Genomic DNA, 20,224 nt, shown 5'->3' on the forward strand with positions numbered 1-20,224 from the left:
AGATGGTTGTAGATATTTGGTGTTATTTCTGAGGTCTGTGTTCTGTTCCCTTGGTCTGTTTGTTGGTTTTGGTACCAGTAGCATGCTGTTTTGGTTACTGTAGCCTTGTAGTATAGTTTGAAGTCAGGTAATGCGATGCCTCCAGCTTCGTTCTTTTTGCTAGGATTGTCCTGGCTATTAGTGTATCTGTTTAAATGGGTCTAGTAAGAAAACATCTCAGTTCATCAGCCTTTGACTTAACCTTGTTTTTTCTTCATATGAGCAGTGAAAGTAAAATGGTTACAGAACTCTTAGAACTTTTTTCATTTTTAGAATGCTAGAGTATACAGTTTGTAAAACACTATTATTGGCAAGGCATGGTGGCTCATGTCTGTAATCCCAGCACTCTGGGAGTCTGACGTGATGAAACCCAATCTCTGCAAAAAATACGCAAAATCATCAGGACGTGGTGGCGGGTGTGTATAATCCCAGCTACTCAGGAGGCTGAGGCAGGAGCATTGCTTGAACCCAGGAGGCAGAGGTTGTGGTGAGCCAAGGTCGCGCCACGGCACTCCAACCTGGGCGACAGAGCAAGACTCCATCTCAAAAAAAAAAAAAAAAAATTCTTATGGGTGGTATTGATGAGGTGTTAAGACTAGTATTACAGCTGCAGAAATTACCCTAGGGGATAAAAACAACAATGAAAAGAGTGTAGGAAGTCAGATAAAATCAAATCCTGGCATTTTCATAAACTTCTGATAGTTTAGAAAATAATTTCATTCGTTATGTTTGTAATAGTTTGATATTTAAGTCTAGGCTATGTCTAGCTAGGATCTGTTTGCTCATGGATAAAAGTCCTTCATCTCAGTTTTGATTTTAACCATTTTCTTTTTTATTTTGCTTAACCATTTTTCTTTTTTTAACCTCTGTGTGTGTGTGTGTGTGTGTGTGTGTGTGAGACAGACTTTTGCTCTGTCGCCCAGGCTGGAGTGCAATGGCGCAATCTCAGCTCACTGAAACCTTTGCCTCCCAGATTCAAGCAATTCTCCTGCCTCAGCCTCCCAAGGAGATGGGATTACAGGTGGCCACCACCATGCCTGGCTAATTTTTTGTATTTTTAGTAGAGACGGGGTTTCACCACGTTGGCCAGGCTGGTCTCGAACTCCTGGCCTCAAGTGATCCGCCCTCCTGGGCCTCCCAAAGTGCTGGGATTATATGCATGGGCCACCGCACCCAGCCTTCTCTGATTCTTTACAGTATTACTGGTTTTGGTCTACTCTGTTTTACTTCTGTGTGAATTTCTGTTTAATTCTAGTGACTGGTTTTAAAGAGGCAAAGATTCCATCCTTAATAAAGCTGATGAGGCCAGGTACAGTGACTCACGCCTGTAATCCCAACACTTTGGGAGGCCAAGGTGGGCGGATCACTTGAGGTCAGGAGTTTGAGAAGACAAGCCTGACCAACATGGAGAAACCCCATCTCTACTAAAAATACAAAATTAGCTGGGCGTGGTGGCACATGCCTGTAATCCCAGCTACTGGGGAGGCTGAGGCAGGAGAATGGCATGAACCTGGGAGGCGGAGCTTGCAGTGAGCCGAGATCGCGCCACTGCACTCCAGACTGGGCAACAGAGCGAGACTCCGTCTCAAAAAGAAAGAAAGAGAGAGAGACAGAGAGAAAGAGAGACAGAGAGAAAGAGAGAAAGCAAGCTGATGAAAATCTACTCTAGGTCAACTGAAATTACTAGCAAGCCCTAGAAGCACTCTTTAGGCTGTTAGAACCAAGAATTTTGTGGGTTTTTATTTTGTTTTGTTTGTTGTTTTTTTGAGAGAGGGTCTTGCTCTGATAGACAGTCTAGAATGCAGTGGCTTACTCATAGCTTGCGGCAACCTCAACCTGCCAGGCTCAAGCCATTCTCCTGCCTCAGCCTACCAAAGTGCTGGGATTACAGGCGTGAGCCACTGCCACCTGCTGAGGTTCTTCAGTCTTTACTTATTTCTTACTTTTAGTAATAGTGGTAAACCTTGCTGAAGTTAAAGGTTCTGCATTAACTGGATCAAGTTGTTGGCTTAAATTTTGAGAGGCAGGGCATCAAAGGTGGTAGTGCTAAAATTCTCTGGATGTTTTTTTATGTTGTTGGTGTTTTTTTTTTTTGGAGACAGTCTCGCTCTGTTGCCCAGGCTGGAGTGCAGTGGCGCAGTCTTAGCTCACTGCAACCTCTACCTCCCAGGTTCAAGCAGTTCTGCCTCAGTCTTCCAAGTAGCTGGGACTATAGGCGCATGCCACCACACCTGGCTAATTTTTGTATTTTTAGTAGAGACGGAGTTTCACCATGTTGGCCAGGCTGGTCTCGAACTCCTGACCTCAGGTGATTTGCCCACCTCGGCCTCCCAAATTGCTGGAATTATAGGTGTGAACCACCACGCCCAGCTGGAATTCTTTCCCTAACCCTGACAATATTACTTACCTGATACGTGGCTAGAAGTGTGGCTGTGGCTACATTGCTGGTAGGAGAATATATATATATATTTTTATTTATTTATTTTTATTATTATTATTTTTTTTTGAGACGGAGTCTCACTCTGTCACCCAGGCTGGAGTGCAGTGGTGCAATCTTGACTCACTGCAAGCTCCACCTCCCGGGTTCATGCCTCAGACTCCTGAGTAGCTGGGACTACAGGCACCTGCCACTACACCTGTCTAATTTTTTGTATTTTTAGTAGAGACAGGGTTTCACCTTGTTAGCCAGGATGGTCTCGATCTCCTGACCTCGTGATCCACCCACCTTGGCCTCTCAAAGTGCTGGTATTGCAGGCGTGAGCCACCGCGCCCGGCCGAGAATAGAATTTAATAGAACTAAAACAGTGTTATTATTTCTATGAAAAAACAAAAACAAAAAACCTGTACTGCTGTACTTTTATGGTTGTTTTAGAATGTGCTCCTTCTTCTTTAAAAAAAAAAGATTAACTGTGAAACAGCCTCAGGTCTTCAGGAGGTATTCCAGAAGAAGGCATTGTTATCCTAAGAATGGTAGTTCCATGCATGTTATTGCACTTGAAAACCTTTCAGTAGGGCCTGATGTGGAGGCGGAAGAAGTGGTACTGAAGATTCTGTCCTACTGATTTTAAGAAGGAAAGGGAGTAATCATTTTTCTTATTTTTCCTTTAATATTATCTTTCCTTTACCTGGAAATGTGTCACCATTTAACTTATCCTTTACAAAAAAATGTTCCTTAAGACCGTAATTGTTGGCCTGGCATGGTAGCCCATAATCCTAGCACTCTGGGAGGCCAAGGTGGGAGGATCTCTTGAGCCCAGGAGTTTGAGACAAGCCTGGGCAACATGGCAAAACCCTGTCTCTACAGAACAACAACAAAAAAAATGCCCTACATGGTGGCATGCACCTGTGGTCCCAGCTACTCAGGAGGCTGAGGTGGGAGGATCACTTGAGCCCGGAGGGGTTGAGGCTGCAGTGAGCCATGATTGTGCCATTGCACTCCAGCCTGGGAGACAGAGCTTGAGACCATTTCTCAGAAAAAAAAAAAGATTATAGTTGTTGTAATTTGTATATATGTTACACATATGTATTATGTGTTATGTGAGCTTTATTGTTTGAAGCTGTGTAGTGTGTTTTCAGGCAGAGTTTCAGGCATTAGGACTTGACCCCAAAATAGCAATTGAGCTAATAGAGTTTGGTAGGAACATTAAGTATTTAAGAATAATATATATGATTTCTTGACATATTCTTCTTTATTTGCTTGAAGTTTGTTTTTTATATTAAAAGAAAATGAAGCTAAGAAATAAATGTGTTGCAGCCTTTTTTTCCTCTTACTACTTTGGAATGCAGGTTTTTTTTTTTTGTTTTTTTTTTGTTTTTTTTTTTTACTTTTTGAAGACAGGGACTCACTTTGTCACCCAGGCTGGAGTGCAGGTGGTGCAATGACAGTTCACTGCAGACTTGACCTCCCAGGCTCAGGTGATCCTGCCACCACACCCAGCTAATTTTTTGTACTTTTTGTAAAGAAGGGTTTTGGCCATGTTGCCCAGGCAAGTCTCAAACTCCTGGCCTTGAGCGATCCGCCCAACTTGGCCTCCCGAAGTGCTGGGATTACAGGTGTGAACCACCATGTCCAGCCAGGATGCAACACTCTAACAAAAGGAAAATTTATTTTTGTTGAAGGTTTGTAGTACAGGCTTTGACAAAAGAAGATATTTGATTGCACCTCGTGAGAGAGCCATTGCCTTCTTAACATTGACTTGGGGTCAGGCGCAGTAGCTCACATCTGTAATCCTAGCACTTTGGGAGGCCGAGGCGGGCAGATCACTTGAGGTCAAGAGTTCGACACCAGCCTGACCAACGTGGCAAAACCCTGTCTCTACTAAAAATACAGAAATTAGCTGGGTATGGTGGTATGTGCCTGTAATCCCACCTACTCAGGAGGCTAAGGCAGGAGAATTGTTTGAGCCCGGGAGGCGGAGGTTGCAGTGAGTCGAGATCGACCCACTGTACTCCAGCCTGGGTGACAGAGTGCAACCCCTCTCTCCAAAAAATATGTATGTATATTGATTTGGAAGGCCCAAGTATAATTACTTGGTGGAAATCAAAAAGTAGAGTCAGCTCTGTGTAAAGAAGATACTTCAGCATGAATGGAGTTAGCCATTAGTAGAAACAGGCCAGAAGGAAGGTACAAGCTGTAGTATGAGTAACACACAGACACAGACACAGACTTGTAATAACATTAAGATTTACCTCTCCTCAATGTCTTTGATGTGATTGTCTAACACTGTAATTATTTTTAATTACTGTTATTATTTTTTGAGACAGAGTCTTTCTGTGTTGCCGAGACTGGAGTGCAGTGGTGCAATCTCGGCTCACTGCAACCTCTGCCTCCCAGGTTCAAGCAATTCTCCTGCCTCAGCCTCCCAAGTAGCTGGAATTACCGGCACCTGCCACCATGCTCCGCTAATTTTTGTATTTGTAGTAGGGACAGGTTTTCACCATGTTGACCAGGCTGGTCTTGAACTACTACTACTTTTTTTGTTTGTTTGTTTGTTTTTTAAGACAGTCTTGCTCTGTCACCCAGGCGGGAGTGCAGTTGCACAATCTTGGCTTACTGCAAGCTCCGCCTCCCAGGTTCACACCATTCTCCTGCCTTAGCCTCCCGAGTAGCTGGGACTATAGGCGCCCACCGCCATGCGCAGCTAATTTTTTTTTATTTTTAGTAGAGATGGGGTTTCACTGTGTTAGCCAGGATGGTCTGGATCTCCTGACCTTGTGATCTGCCTGCCTTGGCCTCCCAAAGTGCTGGGATTATAGGCTCACGTGAGCCACCGCTCCCAGCCTCTGGTCTTGAACTTCTGACCTTGTGATCTGCCCACCTCGGCCTTCCAAAGTACTGAGATTACAGGCATGAGCCACTGCGCCCGGCCTAACCCTGTAATTATTATACGTTGATTTTTGGCATGCTGATAATTACCTGGAACATAAAGTGTTTGCTGGTAATTCCCTGTTATCTTTGTTTGCTGATTTGTTTTAAACATACCATTGAGTTAAAGTCAGTAATCCCACCAGTTCTACAATACTACTGGAGCGTGTTTTGTATTGTTTTTTGAGATGGAGTTTTCGCTGTTGTTGCCCAGGCTAGAGTGCAGTGGCACGAACTGGGCTCACCACAACCTCTGCCTCCCAGGTTCAAGTGATTTTCCTGCCTCAGTCTCCCAAGTAGGTGGGATTATAGGCATGTGCCACCACGCCTGGCCTTTTTTTTTTTTTTTTTTTTTTTGAGAAGAAATCTTGCTCTGTTGCCCAGGCTAGAGTGCAGTGACAGGATCTCGGCTCACTGCAATCTCCACCTCCCAGGTTCAAGCAATTCTTCTGCCTTGGCCTCCCAAGTAGCTGGGATTACAGGCATGTGCCACCACACCAGCTAATTTTTGTATTTTTAGCAGAGACGGGCTTTTCACCATATTGGCCAGGCTGGTCTCCCAACTCATGACCTCGTGATCTATATCTATATATCTATCTATATATCTCTGTCTATGTGTCTGTCTGGCTGGCTGTCTATCTATCTATCTATCTGGCCCAAAACATTTTTGGTCCCAAGCATTTTGTATAAAGGGTACTCAGACTGTATAAGGCAAACATGAAAAGGCTAATTCAGCTTCTCTAACCTTCAAGTTCTAATTCTAAATGAATGTCTCATTCTACGACAGTAGACTAAGTTTATAGTGTATGATTTCTTTTTTTCACCGACTCCAATGGTTCAAAGTTATTTCTAATATGAAAATACTTTAGTTTTCTCAAAACTTTTCTCTGCAAAACTAAATTCCAGCTGTCAGCCTTTGAGTGTATAACAAGTAGTAAAGAAAGACTAAATGTAAATGTTAGCAAAATTGATGATTGCTGTCACAGAGCCATAGCTTGATCTATAGAGTGCCTACAGCTTGTGAGGTAAGCAACACATTTGAAACTTATAAATATGTAATTTCTCTTCTGATGTTAAAAAAAAAAAAGAAAAACTTATAACTAAGAATATAATATTATGGATGTACTATGACAGAGGCTAAAAGTTCTGAGGGCTTTGCGGGGGTGTCCTTTTTAATGAAATACTTGTATGATTTGAAAGGGAATACTCTCAAGAGTATCTTGGCTTAATGAGATTTTAAATAAATTCTATTTCTTCAAAATAGAAATGAGGTCTTTTTTTTAGGAGTCATTTGAATTTGTTTTCTTTCAGAAATCGAGCTATAGCAGATTATCTTCGTTCAAATGGCTATGAAGAGGCATATTCAGTTTTTAAAAAGGAAGCTGAATTAGATATGGTATGTTTTACTTTTTAACAATTCTTCAAAGTAGAGTTAATGAGTGGATTTTTACTCAGGTATCTAGTTAACAGTTATGCACAATTTTGTCATTTGTTACTGTGGTCTACTTGGTACTGAACTTGATTTTCACTCCCTTTTTTTATTTTTTATTTTTATTTTTGAGATGGAGTCTTGCTTTGTCTCCCAGGCTGGCGTGCAATGGCGTGATCTCGGCTCACTGCAACCTCTGCCTCCCAGGTTCAAGCGATTCTCCTACCTCAGCCTTCCAAGTAGCTGGGATTACAGGCGCGCACCACCACACCCATCTAATTTTTGTATTTTTAGTAGAGATGGGGTCTCGCCATGTTGGCCAGGCTGGTCTTGAACTCCTGACCTCAGGTGATCCACCCTTCTCAGCCTCCCAAAGTGCTGGGATTACAGGTGAGCCACCGTGTCCAGCCACTCCCTTTTTTTATAATCAGATTTTTAGTAATGTTTGGGATTAAAGATGAGTAATCTTTGGCTTGAGGATCATAGTTAAGCCATTCTTAAAAGGTTCTAACTTTATTTTCTCTAGAATGAAGAATTAGATAAAAAGTATGCTGGTCTTTTGGAAAAAAAATGGACATCTGTTATTAGGTTACAGAAGAAGGTAACTAAGTCTTGTTTCTTTAAAATTAGTTGTATTCAGTTATATAAACTTTCTGAAAATAACTATTCATCTGCATTAATTAATAATTGCATCTAATCTTTAAAAAGCAAATAAAAATACATTTTCTGTGCTTTATGAAAAGTATGACCTAGGCATATTATTGCAGATACATGGTAACTCGCATATCCGGAGTTGCTGACTGGGTGGAATCTGCATAGTCCTGACTTGGAGGAATTGATACTGAAAGAACTCATTTGTGCACTTAGAAGGAAAGAACACATGGAGCCATTGTGATTGATGCTGGGAAAAGAGCACTACATTGTGCTCTTAGACAAGTCATTTTTATCTCTGAGCTTTTCTTCTTATCTGTAAATACAACAAATAATATTCCAGTCCTAAAATGTATACTTCATAGGCAAAGTTAGAATAAGTAAATAACATTGTTATGAGTTGATCATTTATTACGAAGCTCTTAGAAAAGTGCTTAGCACATAGTAGATGCTCAATAAATATTAGCTTTTATTATTAATATGATTACCATATATAATGTGGTTTGGAAAGAACTTACTAAGAGTAGCAGCCTTAGAGGGACCAAGGCAAATTCACTGCCCTTCTTTGATTAGAAGACTCTGTCACCAGATATAAATTGAAGTTTTTCTTTGTGTTAAAGAGTTAAGGCAATTGTACTGAATTTTTCTCAGTTTTTAGTTTCCTCATGACTTAGGTTTTGATGCTGTATAAAATAAATAATTTTCATTTAAATTTGACAAATGCTTGGAGATTACTGAAATTTTTTCAAGTATCCTGCATATATAGTTGCAAAATGCAGTTTTTTAAAATGTCACATGCTATTTTTATTGAAATCTATCTGTACGTAACTACATGCTCTTTTTCAAGGTTATGGAATTAGAATCAAAGCTAAATGAAGCAAAAGAAGAATTTACGTCAGGTGGACCTCTTGGTCAGAAACGAGACCCAAAAGAATGGATTCCCCGTCCGCCAGAAAAATATGCATTGAGTGGTCACAGGAGTCCAGTCACTCGAGTCATTTTCCATCCTGTGTTCAGTGTTATGGTCTCTGCTTCAGAGGATGCTACTATTAAGGTAATTTTTTGCTAAAAGCAGACTTAAAGTTAATAGGGTGAAGAAAATTAAAAGATCCTGAAAATAAGCCGGGCGCGGTGGCTCAAGCCTGTAATCCCAGCACTTTGGGAGGCTGAGGTGGATCACGAGGTCAGGAGATTGAGACCATCCTGGCTAACACGGTGAAACCCCGTCTCTAATAAAAAAAATACGAAAAAATAGCCGGGTGAGGTGGCGGGTGCCTGTAGTCCCAGCTACTCAGGAGGCTGAGGCAGGAGAATGGCGTGAACCCGGGAGGCGGAGCTTGCAGTGAGCTGAGATCCGGCCACTGCACTCCAGCCTGGGCGACAGAGCGAGACTCCGTCTCAAAAAAAAAGATCCTGAAAATGAGGGCCTATGCAGAGGGACAGGAGGTACTCTTTGAAATGTAGTGATTTGGTTCTGAATCTTAAAGACAGAATTGGAATAAAATACCATTGTGGCTCCTGAGAGGCATGCTGCCAGGTAAGTTCGATGGTGAATTTGAGAAAGTCGGGTGTCACTAACTGAGTTGATGTCAGTAGATCACCTTGTGCTTGAACAGTTTTTGTTCTTAGAGGATGAAAAGTGTGTGCCTTACCTTTAAACAGAGGTTGTGTGTGAAATACCATTTGACAAAACTAGTAATTGATAGGGTGAATCTATACTGCAAACGAATTCAGTAGAGGATTCATTTAAATTGGACTTTCCTTGATGTATTTAAAATTGGCTTTCCAGGAGTAGGGGAATATAAGAGCTTTTCATTTTATAAATTATATATTTCATTAAAAATTTTTTTTTCACAGTAAACATATAATACCTTTTAATGTTGTGCTTTTTTAATTAGGAAAAGAGTTGTTTTTAAGTTGCCTTTGTTCCAGACACAGTAAAATGACAGTTGTATAAACCTCCTACAGAAAGATAAGATAGTTGCAATATAGGTAGATTTAGGTAGGTCTCTCTATACTAAGGGTTGTTTCAAAGTAAGTTAGTTACAGATATTAAGTTTCATTTACAAAAGTGTAACCAATCGGCTGGGCGCAGTGGCTCACGCCTGTAATCCCAACACTTTGGGAGGCCAAGGCGGGTGGATCATGAGGTCAGGAGATCAAGACCATCCTGGCTAACATGATGAAACCCCATCTCTACTAAAAATACAAAAAAATTAGCCGGGCGTGGTCGTGGGCGCCTATAGTCCCACCTACTCGGAAGGCTGAGGCAGGAGAATGGCGTGAACCCGGGAGGCAGAGCTTGCAGTGAGCTGAGATCACGCCACTGCACTCCAGTCTGGGTGACAGAGCAAGACTCTGTCTCCAAAAAAAAAAAAAAAAAAAGTATAACTAAGAAAATGTGAGTAGATTGTATATGTCATATAGCAGTTCAGCATAAAATGTAGGCATAGGCCTGGCGTGGTGGCTCAAGCCTGTAATCCCAGCACTTTGGGAGGCCGAGGCGGGTGGATCACAAGGTCAGGAGATCAAGACCATCCTGGCAAACACAGTGAAACCCCGTCTCTACTAAAAATACAAAAAAATTAGCTGGGTATGGTGGCGGGCTCCTGTAGTCCCAGCTACTCAGGAGGCTGAGGCAGGAGAATGGCGAGAACCCAGGAGGCGGAGCTTGCAGTGAGCCGAGCTCGCGCCACTGCACTCCAGCCTGGAGGGCAGAGCAAGACTCCATCTCAAAAAAGAAAAAATAAATACAGGCATAATTTAAATGCGACTGTACTTAACTAGTTCTTCAAATTAAACATTGTTTTACAGTGTGTTTATGTGATTTCTTTAGTTTCTAAATCAGTGACTTGCACCCTGTGGGCTTGTGATTTAGGAGGGTGGCTGTGGAGTCATTGTAAGGGAGTCTTACATTCATACAAGCATCATGGATTTCTAGAGGGTAAAATAATTATATGCCTAATACATTAATATACTCCATTTTAAAAAATAGGTAGACATGCATTTTAATTTTTTTCATGATAGTCTTTCATCGTTATGTACTAAAACACTACAACTGCTCTTGTGAGGTTTGGGATAGAGGTAGACATTCTTTAATAGATGGAAAATTGGCCAGCCGTGGTGGCTCATGCCTGTAATTCCAGCACTTTGGGAGACTGAGGCGGGTGGATCACGAGGTCAGGAGTTCAAGACCAGCCTGGCCAAATGGTGAAACTCTGTCTCTACCAAAAATACAAAAATTAGTCGGGTGTGGTGATGGGCACCTGTATTCCCAGCTACTCGGGAGGCTGAGGCAGGAGAATTTCTTGAAGTCCGGGAGGTGGAGGTTGCAGTGAGCCGAGATTGCGCCACTGCACTCCAGCCTGGGCAACAGAGCAAGACTCTCTCAAAAGAAAAAAAAAAAAAGGTGGAAAATCTAGAATCTAGGCTTAACTGTTGATTTTATAACAGTATTATAAAAGCATAAATAGAACTGTAAATGTACCCCCTTAAAATGTATCTATTAAGTCTGATTTAAAATTATTACAAATGGAAGTTTTAGAACTTTTTATTTGTAATCATACCACGTATCACAGCAACTACTTAGAGTCCACCCTTCAACTTGGTCTTTTTATTTTTATTTTTTTCTGGCCACAGGAAACCTCCTCATACCATTTAGTCTTTTTTTTTTTTTTTTTTTTTTTTTTTTGAGGCGGAGTCTCGCTCTGTCGCCAAGGCTGGAGTGCAGTGGCGCGATCTCGGCTCACTGCAAGCTCCGCCTCCCGGGTTCCTGCCATTCTCCTGCCTCAGCCTCCCGAGTAGCTGGGACTACAGGCGCCGCCACCACGCCCGGCTAATTTTTTTGTATTTTTTAGTGGAGACGGGGTTTCATTGTGTTAGCCAGGATGGTCTCGATCTCCTGACCTCGTGATCCGCCCGTCTCGGCCTCCCAAAGTGCTGGGATTACAGGCTTGAGCCACCGCGCCCGGCCACCATTTAGTCTTTAAATGTGCACACATGTGGTTGTTTCATTAATGAAGTAGTTATATATGGTTTTGTTAACTTTTGACTGATTTATTTTAGAAATACTTTTCTTTGTTTCTAATGAATCATCATTTTAGTAACTTTAAACTGATCATCTTATTTATATAGAGAGGCTTTGTAGGATAGTTAGTGGTCAGGGGCACTGGCTCTGGGTTCAAATCCTGGCTCTACCACTCAATAGTTAATGTGATTATGAGCAAGTTAACTTTTTGTGGCTTTCTTGATTTATTAAATGAAGATTATTAATAAATACCTACCTTGTAGGGTCTGGGGGAGGATTAAATGATTTAGGACATGGAAGCTGTTTAAAACAGTTTTTGCTGGCCAGATTCCAGAGGAGCACTCAGTGTCAGCAGTGTATCAGCATCAGTAACAAGCTGTCCTCTTTTGGACTTCGCCTCCCGAGTAGCTGGGATTGCAGGCACCCGCCACCACGCCCAGCTAATTTTTGTATTTTTAGTAGAGATGGGGTTTCACCATCTTGGTCAGGCTGGTCTCAAACTCCTGACCTCATGATCCACCTGCCTCAGCCTCCCAAAGTGCTGGGATTACAGTCGTGAGCCACTGTGCCTGGCCAGCTAAGTTATTTTTAAATGACAACTGCAATAGAATGATTTTCCAAAATACTCAAAGGACAACATACAGAAAGTGTTTTGTAATTTTATGACTGTCTTGGGCAAAGGGGTTGATACAGTTAAGGCTCAATTTTCTTATTTAAAAATATCTGTGTGGTCAGGTGCTGTGGCTCAGATGCCTGTAATCCCAGCACTTTGGGAAGCTGAGGCGGGAGGATCACTTGAGTCCAAGAGTTGGAGGCCAGCCTGGGCAACAAAGTGAGACCTCGTCTCTATTAAATAAGCAAATAAATAAATAACTGTATTATATTCTGCAGTGTAAAAGTAATGCATATGTAATGAATGTAACAGAACAATGCTTGGCAAATAGATGGTAAGGGCTCAATAAACTGTTGCTGATATTATAATTATTAATAACAATAAAATTGTCTTAAATAATGTCTTACATGCATTTGATGAATAAAACTGGTTTCTTTTAAAAACATTCAGTTGTCATCAACCTTTGAACAATAATTTATGAAAAATATTATAGAGGGATGTATATTTAAACCAGTTCATGACAGTATTTTTAATTACATTATTTAAATTTTTAGATTGATTTTTCTGATTGTCATTTAGAGCTAATTTATTTTGAGATGCTCTGTTGCCCAGGCTGCAGTGCAGTGGTGCGATCTTGGCTCACTGCAACCTCTGCTTCCTGCGTTTAGGCAATTCTCTTGCCTCAGCCTTCTGAGTAGCTGAGACTACAGACGTGCGCCCCTAAACCTGGCTAAATTTTTTGTATTTTTAGTAGACACGGGATTTCGCCTTGTTGGCCAGGCAGGCTAATTTCTAACTCCTGACCTCAAGTGATCCACCCACCTTGGCCTCCCAAAGTACTGGGATTACAGGTGTGAGCCACCGTGCCCAGCTAGAACTAATTTAAACATGGAGAAAGAAGAGGTGAGTTGAGAGGATCGCCTGAGCCTGGAAGGTCAAGGCTGCAGTGAGCTATGGTCATGGCACTGCACTCAAGCCTGGGCAACGAAGCGAGACCCTATCTCTAAAAGATAAGTAAATAAACAGCAAACAAAACTCGAAAATATGTTCAACTAATAAGCAATTGAAAGATTGCCGGCTGGGCGCGGTGGCTCAAGCCTGTAATCCCAGCACTTTGGGAGACCGAGACAGGCGGATCACAAGGTCAAAAGATCGAGACCATCCTGGCTAACATGGTGAAACCCTGTCTCTACAAAAAAATACAAAAAACTAGCCGGGTGAGGTGGTGGGCACCTGTAGTCCCAGCTACTCAGGAGGCTGAGGCAGGAGAACGGCGTAAACCCGGGAGGCGGAGCTTGCAGTGAACTGAGATCTGGCCACTGCAGTACAGCCTGGGCGACAGAGCGAGACTCCGTCTCAAAAAAAAAAAAAAGAAAGATTACCAACTTTTTTTGTGTGTGAAACAAGGTCTCATTCTGTTGCCTTGCCTGAAGTACAGTGGCACAGTCATGGCTCACTGCAGCCTCGACCTCCCCAGACTCAAGCTATCCTCCCACCACAGCCTCCTCAGTAACTGGAACTATAGGCATGTGCCACTATGCCCAGCTGATTTTTTATTTTTTGTAGAGAGGGGATCTTGCCATGTTGCCCAGGTGTCAAACTCCTGAGCTCAAGCAGTTCTCCTGCCTTTGTCTCCCAAAGTGCTGGGATTACAGGTGTGAACCACCGTGCCCAGCTGGATTGCCAACTTTAATATATAACATGAAGAATTCAGATGTGTAAACCACTAACGTCTCAGAAAAATGGACATAGTACAGGAGCAGACAATTCACAAAAAAAGGTAGTAACAGGCCAGGCGTGGTGGCTCACGCCTGTAATCACAGCACTTTGGGAGGCCGAGGCGGGCAGATTGCCTGAGCTCAGGAGTTCAAGACCAGCCTGGGCAACACGGTGAAACCCATCTCTACTAAAATGCAAAAAAAAAAATAGCTGGGCATGGCAGCGTGCACCTGTAGTCCCAGCTACTTGGAAGGCTGAGGCAGGAAATTGGCTTGAACCCAGGAGGCGGAGGTTGCAGTGAGCCGAGATCACTCCACTGCACTCCAGCGAGGGCAACAGAGCAAGACTGTCTCAAAAAAATAAAAGGTAGTAACAACTAACCAAATAATAACAACAGTTTGGCCTTACTACTAACAGCAGAAGAAATAAACACTGAAATTACGGGCCGGGTGTGGTAGCTCATGCCTATAATCCTAGGACTTTGGGAGGCCAAGGTGGGAGGACTGTTAAAGCTCAGAAGTTAGAGACCAGCCTGGGCAACATAGCAAGACCTCGTCTGTACTTAAAAAATTAGCCAGGTGTGATGGCCTATGCCTGTAGTCCCAGCTACTCGGAAGGCTGAGGTGGGAGGATCACATGAGCCTGGGAGTTGGAAGCTGCAGTGAGCTATGATTGAGCCACTGTACTCCAGTGTGGGTAACAGAGTGAGACCCTGTCTTAAAAAAATTGCGCCAGGTCCGGTGGCTCACGCCTATAATCCCAGCACTTTGGGAGGCCAAGGCACGTGGATCACAAGGTCAGGAGATCAAACCATCCTGGCTAACATGGTGAAACCCTGTCTCTACTAAAAAATACGAAAAATTAGCCGGGTGTGATGGCAGGCACCTGTAATCCCAGCTACTCGGGAGGCGGAACTTGCAGTGAGCCGAGATCACGCCAGTGCACTCCAGCCTGGGTGACAGAGCGAGACTCTGTCTCAAAAAAAAAAAAAAAAAAAAAAATTACCGTGTGTGTGTGTGAAATTGTCAAGATATTTTACCTATTAAATAAGAATCCCCAGTGATGAGTTTGATAAAGTAGTCATTCTCATTACATTTGATACAGTCTTATGGGATATCAGTTTAACAGAGTATATGAAGGCTTTAAAAGTTTATACTTTTTGACCCACTAATTCTTTTTCCCCATTGCTGTCTGACCTAAGTATTATAAAATGAGGACAGAATTTTTTTATATTCAGAAATGTTCACCATAATGTTTTCTATAATGGTGGTTTAGCCCGCAATTTTTTTTTTTTTTTTTTTTTTTTTGAGACGGAGTTTTACTCCTGTTGCCCAGGCCGGAATGCATTGGCATGATCTCGGCTCACTGCATTTTCTGCTTCCCGGGTTCAAGCAATTCTCCTGCCTCAGCCTCCCGAGTAGCTGAGATTACAGGTGCCCACCACGAAGCCCAGCTAATTTTTTGTATTTTTAGTAGAGATGAGGTTTTACCATGTTGGCCAGGATGGTCTTGACCTCCTGACCTCAGGTGATCCACCCGTCTCGGCTTTCCAAAGTGCTGGAATTACAGGCATGAGCCACCATGCCCAACCGAGAATTCTTTTAAAAGTAATACTTTCTGAGTGTTTAGTGGCACAGGAAAATATTTGTGATAAGAAGCAGGAGGAGGGATGAGCACAGTGGCTCACACCTGTAATCCTAGTGACTCAGAAGGCGAAGACAGGAGGATCGATTTGAGGCCAGGAGCTCTAGACCCACCTGGGCGACATAGCGAGGCTGCGTCTCTACAAGAAAGAAATAATTACCTGGGTGTGGTGGTGTGCACCTGTAGTCCTACTTCCTGTGGAGGCTGAGGTGGGAACAACACTGAAGCCCAGAATTCGAGGTTGCTGTGAGTTGTGATCACACCACTCCACTTCACCACGGGCCACAGAGGGAGACCCTGTCAATTAAAATAAGAGAAAGAGAAGAAAGAACATAGGGCCAGGTGCAGTGGCTTACACCTGAAATCCCAGCACTTTGGGAGGCCCAGGCGGGTGGATCATGAGGTCAGGAGATCAAGACCATCCTGGCCAACATGGTGAAACCCCATCTGTACTGAAAATACAAACATTAGCCAGGTGTGGTGGCGCATGCCTGTAGTCCCAGCTACTCAGGAGGCTGAGGCAGGAGAACTGCTTGAACCCGGGAGGTAGAGGTTGCAGTGAGCTGAGATTGCGCCACTGCGCTCCAGCTTAGGCAACAGAGTGAGACTCCATCTCAAAAAAAAAAAAAAAATGGAGGAGTTTGAGATAAGCCTGGGCAACATACTGAGACCCCATCTCTACAAAACATCAAAAAGTTAGCCAGGCATGGTGGTGCACACCTGTGTAGTCCCAGCTACTCGACAGACTAAGACAGGAAGATCTCTTCAGCCCAGGAGTATGAGGCTACAGTGATCTCTGATCACACCACTGCACTCCAAAATTATCTTTTTAAAATGTGACTGTTCTTTTTTTTTTTTTGAAACAGTCTGGCTCTGTCGCCCAGGCTGGAGTGCTGTGATACAATCTCAGCTCACTGCATCCTCTGCCGCCCGGGCTCAAGTGATTCTCCCACCTTAGCCTTCCATCCTGATTAGCTGGGACCACAGTCACGCACCACCACACCCAGCTAAGTTTTGTATTTTTAGTGGAGACCAGGGTTTTACTATGTTGGCCAGGATCGTCTCCAACTCCTGACCTCAGGTGACCCGCCCACCTCAGCCTCCCAAAGTGCTGGGATTACAGGTATGAGCCACTGCACTTGGCCAAAATTTTATATATATTTTTATATATAAAAATATATATATATAGTTTTTTGAGGTGGAGTCTTGCTCTGTCGCCCAGGCTATAGTGGATCTCAGCTCACTGCAACCTCTGCCTCCCAGGTTCACGGCCATTCTGCCTCAGCCTCCCGAGTAGCTGGGACTACAGGTGCCCGCCACCATGCCCGTCTAATTTTTTGTATTTTTAAGTGGAGACGGTGTTTCACCGTGTTAGCCAGGATGTTCTCGATCTCCTGACCTTGTGATCCGACCGCCTCGGCCTCCCAAAGTGCTGGGATTACAGGCATGAGCCACCACGCCCGGCCATATTTCACTTTTTAACTCAAAATGACATATGCTTTTGTTCATTTGCTATTCGTGAACAGTTTACATCTTCTGAAACTTTCCTTGGCTCTTCAGATGTCTGAGTTTTGCTGGTCTAGTAGGATTGAGTATTGATCCATTATTCCTCAAATACTCTACATACAAATACCTGCTATAGCCCCCTTAAGGTCCTTCCCTTCCCCTTCCCCTTTTCTTTTCTTTCCCTTTCCTTTCCATCTCTTTCTTTTCTCATATTTCTTCCCCTAAAGTTTCCTTATTTACATGTCTTTCCTGCTCTGAGACAGGAAACGGACTGTGTTTTGTGACTTTATTATACTTTATCACTATTACAGTTGGTTATGTGATAGAAACCTTGCAAATGTGGTACTAGAGATAGATTTTAATAATTGCAACGTTCGTTTTCCCTGTAGAAAAAAGACCAATTTGTACATGAGATACAGTATTTCTAAGTTAGTTATCTTTTGTTACTTGTTTGGTTAATTGCTCAATAAGGTGCCAGACTGGCCTGCTGAGTGCAAATATGAAACAAGAAAGGAGTGATGGAGTTGGTGTTAAACAGTTTTCTGTTCACTTGACAGGTGTGGGATTATGAGACTGGAGATTTTGAACGAACTCTTAAAGGACATACAGACTCTGTACAGGACATTTCATTCGATCACAGCGGCAAGCTTCTGACTTCCTGTTCTGCAGATATGACCATTAAACTATGGGATTTTCAGGGCTTTGAATGCATCAGAACCATGCATGGTAAGGGGTAGAGGATAGTACTTTAATAGTAATTTCTATCATGGTACTTCAGAAAGAATATTGTTTCTAATAGTGTACGGGGTTCCTTTATGCACCTCTTAATTGTCTGTATTGGTGGAAGAGCGTACGATGTAGATAGTCCAGGGATAAGTCACAGTAGTTGAGAGTCGTTTCTGTTACGAGGTTTTAAGTATCTCTTAGTACTTTATATAAAATATTTGTATGAGTATTTTTTGGTAAGAAAAACTGCCAGGTCGTTTATCTGTATTTGAGTTAAAAATGGTTTTGTTTGTGTTTTATTAATTTCTCGTAGTTGGGAAACTGAAGACCAGAGAGAGTAGGTATAGTGAAAACTGGAGCCCAGTTTATCTTGCTCACTTAAATGGAATAAGGGTACATATCCCGTGCCCTCATTCATTGTTAAGTTGTTTCCTGGGTCTTGTTGTGGGAACTGTTTTCTGAGGCAGTATGTTTGTGGAACGAGAGTATATTTGCTTTAGAGACAGATACCTGGGTTCAGATTCCTACTTGTCTACTTATGGCATTAGAAAATTTAAACCTCTTTCATCAGCAAAACAGAGGTAATAATACCAGAGTCATACAGTTGTCATGAGGATAAAATGAAGTCATAAGATAAATCATCTTGGTGTAGTACCTGCCACGTAGGAGATGCTCATTACGTAGGGATTTTTGTTGTTTCTTTACACATGATGACATTTGAATGTTGGGATTTTGTACAAGGAGTGCATACAGATTATCCATGATGTTAACACATGAGTAAACTGTGTGTTTACCTAAAGGGCATAATTTGAAGATTGTGTTCTCCTCGCCCCCCCGCGCCCAATTAAATGCATTGGGGAAGTTTATAATTACAGGAATTCCACACATGAACACTTTTTTTCTTTTTTTGAGATGGCCTCTTGCTTTGTCACCCAAGCTGGAGTGCAGTGGCGCAATGTTGGCCCACTGCAACCTCTACCTCCCAGGTTCAAGTAATTCTCCCACCTCAGCCTCCCAAGTAGCTGGCAGTACAGGTGAGCACCACCACGCCCAGCTAATTTTTGTATTTTTAGTAGAGACAGGGTTTAACCGTATTGGCCAGGCTGGTCTTGAACTCCTGACCTCGGGTGATCCGCCCGCCTTGGCCTCCCAAAAGTGCTGGGATTACAGGCGTGAACCACTACGCCTGGCCCACCATTTTAAACAGAGAACCAGTTCCCCATTTTTCTTACCCATTCGTTTTATCTTTTTTATATTTTAGAGTATCAGTCTACAGGCTAGGCACAGTGGCTCACACCTATAATCTCAGCACTTTTAGAGGCCAAGGCAGGAGGGATTGCTTGAGGACAGGAGTTCAAGACCAGTGTGGGCAAAATACGGAGATCTTGTCTCTACAAAAAATTAAAATGTTGTGGGTGTGGTGGTGCCACACCTGTGTAGTTCCAGCTACTTGACAGCTGAGGTGGGAAGAGCTCATGGGCCCAGGAGTTTAAGGCTACATGAGCCGTGATTGCGCCACTGCACTTTAACCTGGGTGACAGAGCAAGTCCTTGCCTCACCAAAAAAAAAAGAAAGAAATTGTTTTTCCTAGCGTTTATATGTAAACAGACTCACTGAGGTAAGTATATGAATATATTTCAAATGTTGATAATCCTGATACCTTACGTTTTTAAACCATTTGTACAGGTTGAAATTTAATCCTAAATGGAGTTGACTGTTTCCTTGTGGATTGTTTTTACTGATTTTTTTAACTTTATCGTGTAAATCCAGGTTTCTTATCAAATTTGTATAAAATCCAGTGTATTTAGAACTTGCTTTGACGTGGGGAGACCCCATGGTGAATTGATGTCTCACTGCTCTTGGGGGTGCTGCTTCCTAATGTGCCATAACGCACCGCCGTGCTGTGTGTTTCAGGCCACGACCACAATGTCTCCTCAGTAGCCATCATGCCCAATGGAGATCATCTAGTGTCCGCTTCAAGGGATAAAACCATAAAAATGTGGGAAGTGCAAACTGGGTAAGTAAGCTTGGTTGAAAAGGCATCAGTGGCTCACACCTGTGATGCCAGTGCTTTAGGAGGCTAAGGCAGGCAGATCACCTGGTCCGGAGTTGAAGACCAGCCTGACCAAATGGTGAAACCCCGTCTCCACTAAAAATACAAAAATTAGCCAGGCTTGGTGGGGCACACCTGTAATCCCAGCTACTTGGGAGGCTGAGGCAGGAGAATTACTTGAACCCGGGAGGCGGAGGTTGCAGTGAGCCAAGATCGTACCAGTGCCCTCCAGCCTGGGCAACAAGAGTGAGACTGTCTCCAAAAAAAAAAAAAAGGCATCAGCTTAAAGACATATTTATAAAAAACAAAACAAAACTGTGTTCTGGTGTTTCAGTCATTTCAGCTTTAACCCAGAATGATCATTATGACAGTCATATTAAATACACTTTAAAACTCAGCTTGGTCTGTACCTGTCTTCCAAAAAGGAGCACAGAGACATGGTAAGAAGAGAC

At 42.8% G+C, this 20,224-nt stretch overlaps 1 protein-coding gene across 4 annotated transcripts in view; it reads left to right on the forward strand.

Annotated features, from left to right (window-relative positions):
• Positions 1-20,224, forward strand: part of PAFAH1B1 (platelet activating factor acetylhydrolase 1b regulatory subunit 1) — a 109,558-nt gene that overhangs the window by 76,708 nt on the left and 12,626 nt on the right. For 3 of the 4 annotated variants that reach the window (XM_065532582.1, XM_065532581.2, XM_005582483.4), the window contains 5 exons: positions 6,716-6,800; positions 7,360-7,434; positions 8,332-8,538; positions 17,551-17,719; positions 19,634-19,736. In XM_065532582.1, coding sequence (XP_065388654.1) covers positions 6,716-6,800; positions 7,360-7,434; positions 8,332-8,538; positions 17,551-17,719; positions 19,634-19,736 — 639 coding nt within the window. Of the gene's footprint in view, positions 1-6,715; positions 6,801-7,359; positions 7,435-7,600; positions 8,539-17,550; positions 17,720-19,633; positions 19,737-20,224 lie in introns of all 4 variants that reach the window. The other variant, XM_074018215.1, reaches the window with a different exon arrangement.

The sequence above is a fragment of the Macaca fascicularis genome, chromosome 16 (genome assembly GCF_037993035.2).
Source record: "Macaca fascicularis isolate 582-1 chromosome 16, T2T-MFA8v1.1".
NCBI classification, from domain to species: Eukaryota; Metazoa; Chordata; class Mammalia; order Primates; family Cercopithecidae; genus Macaca; species Macaca fascicularis.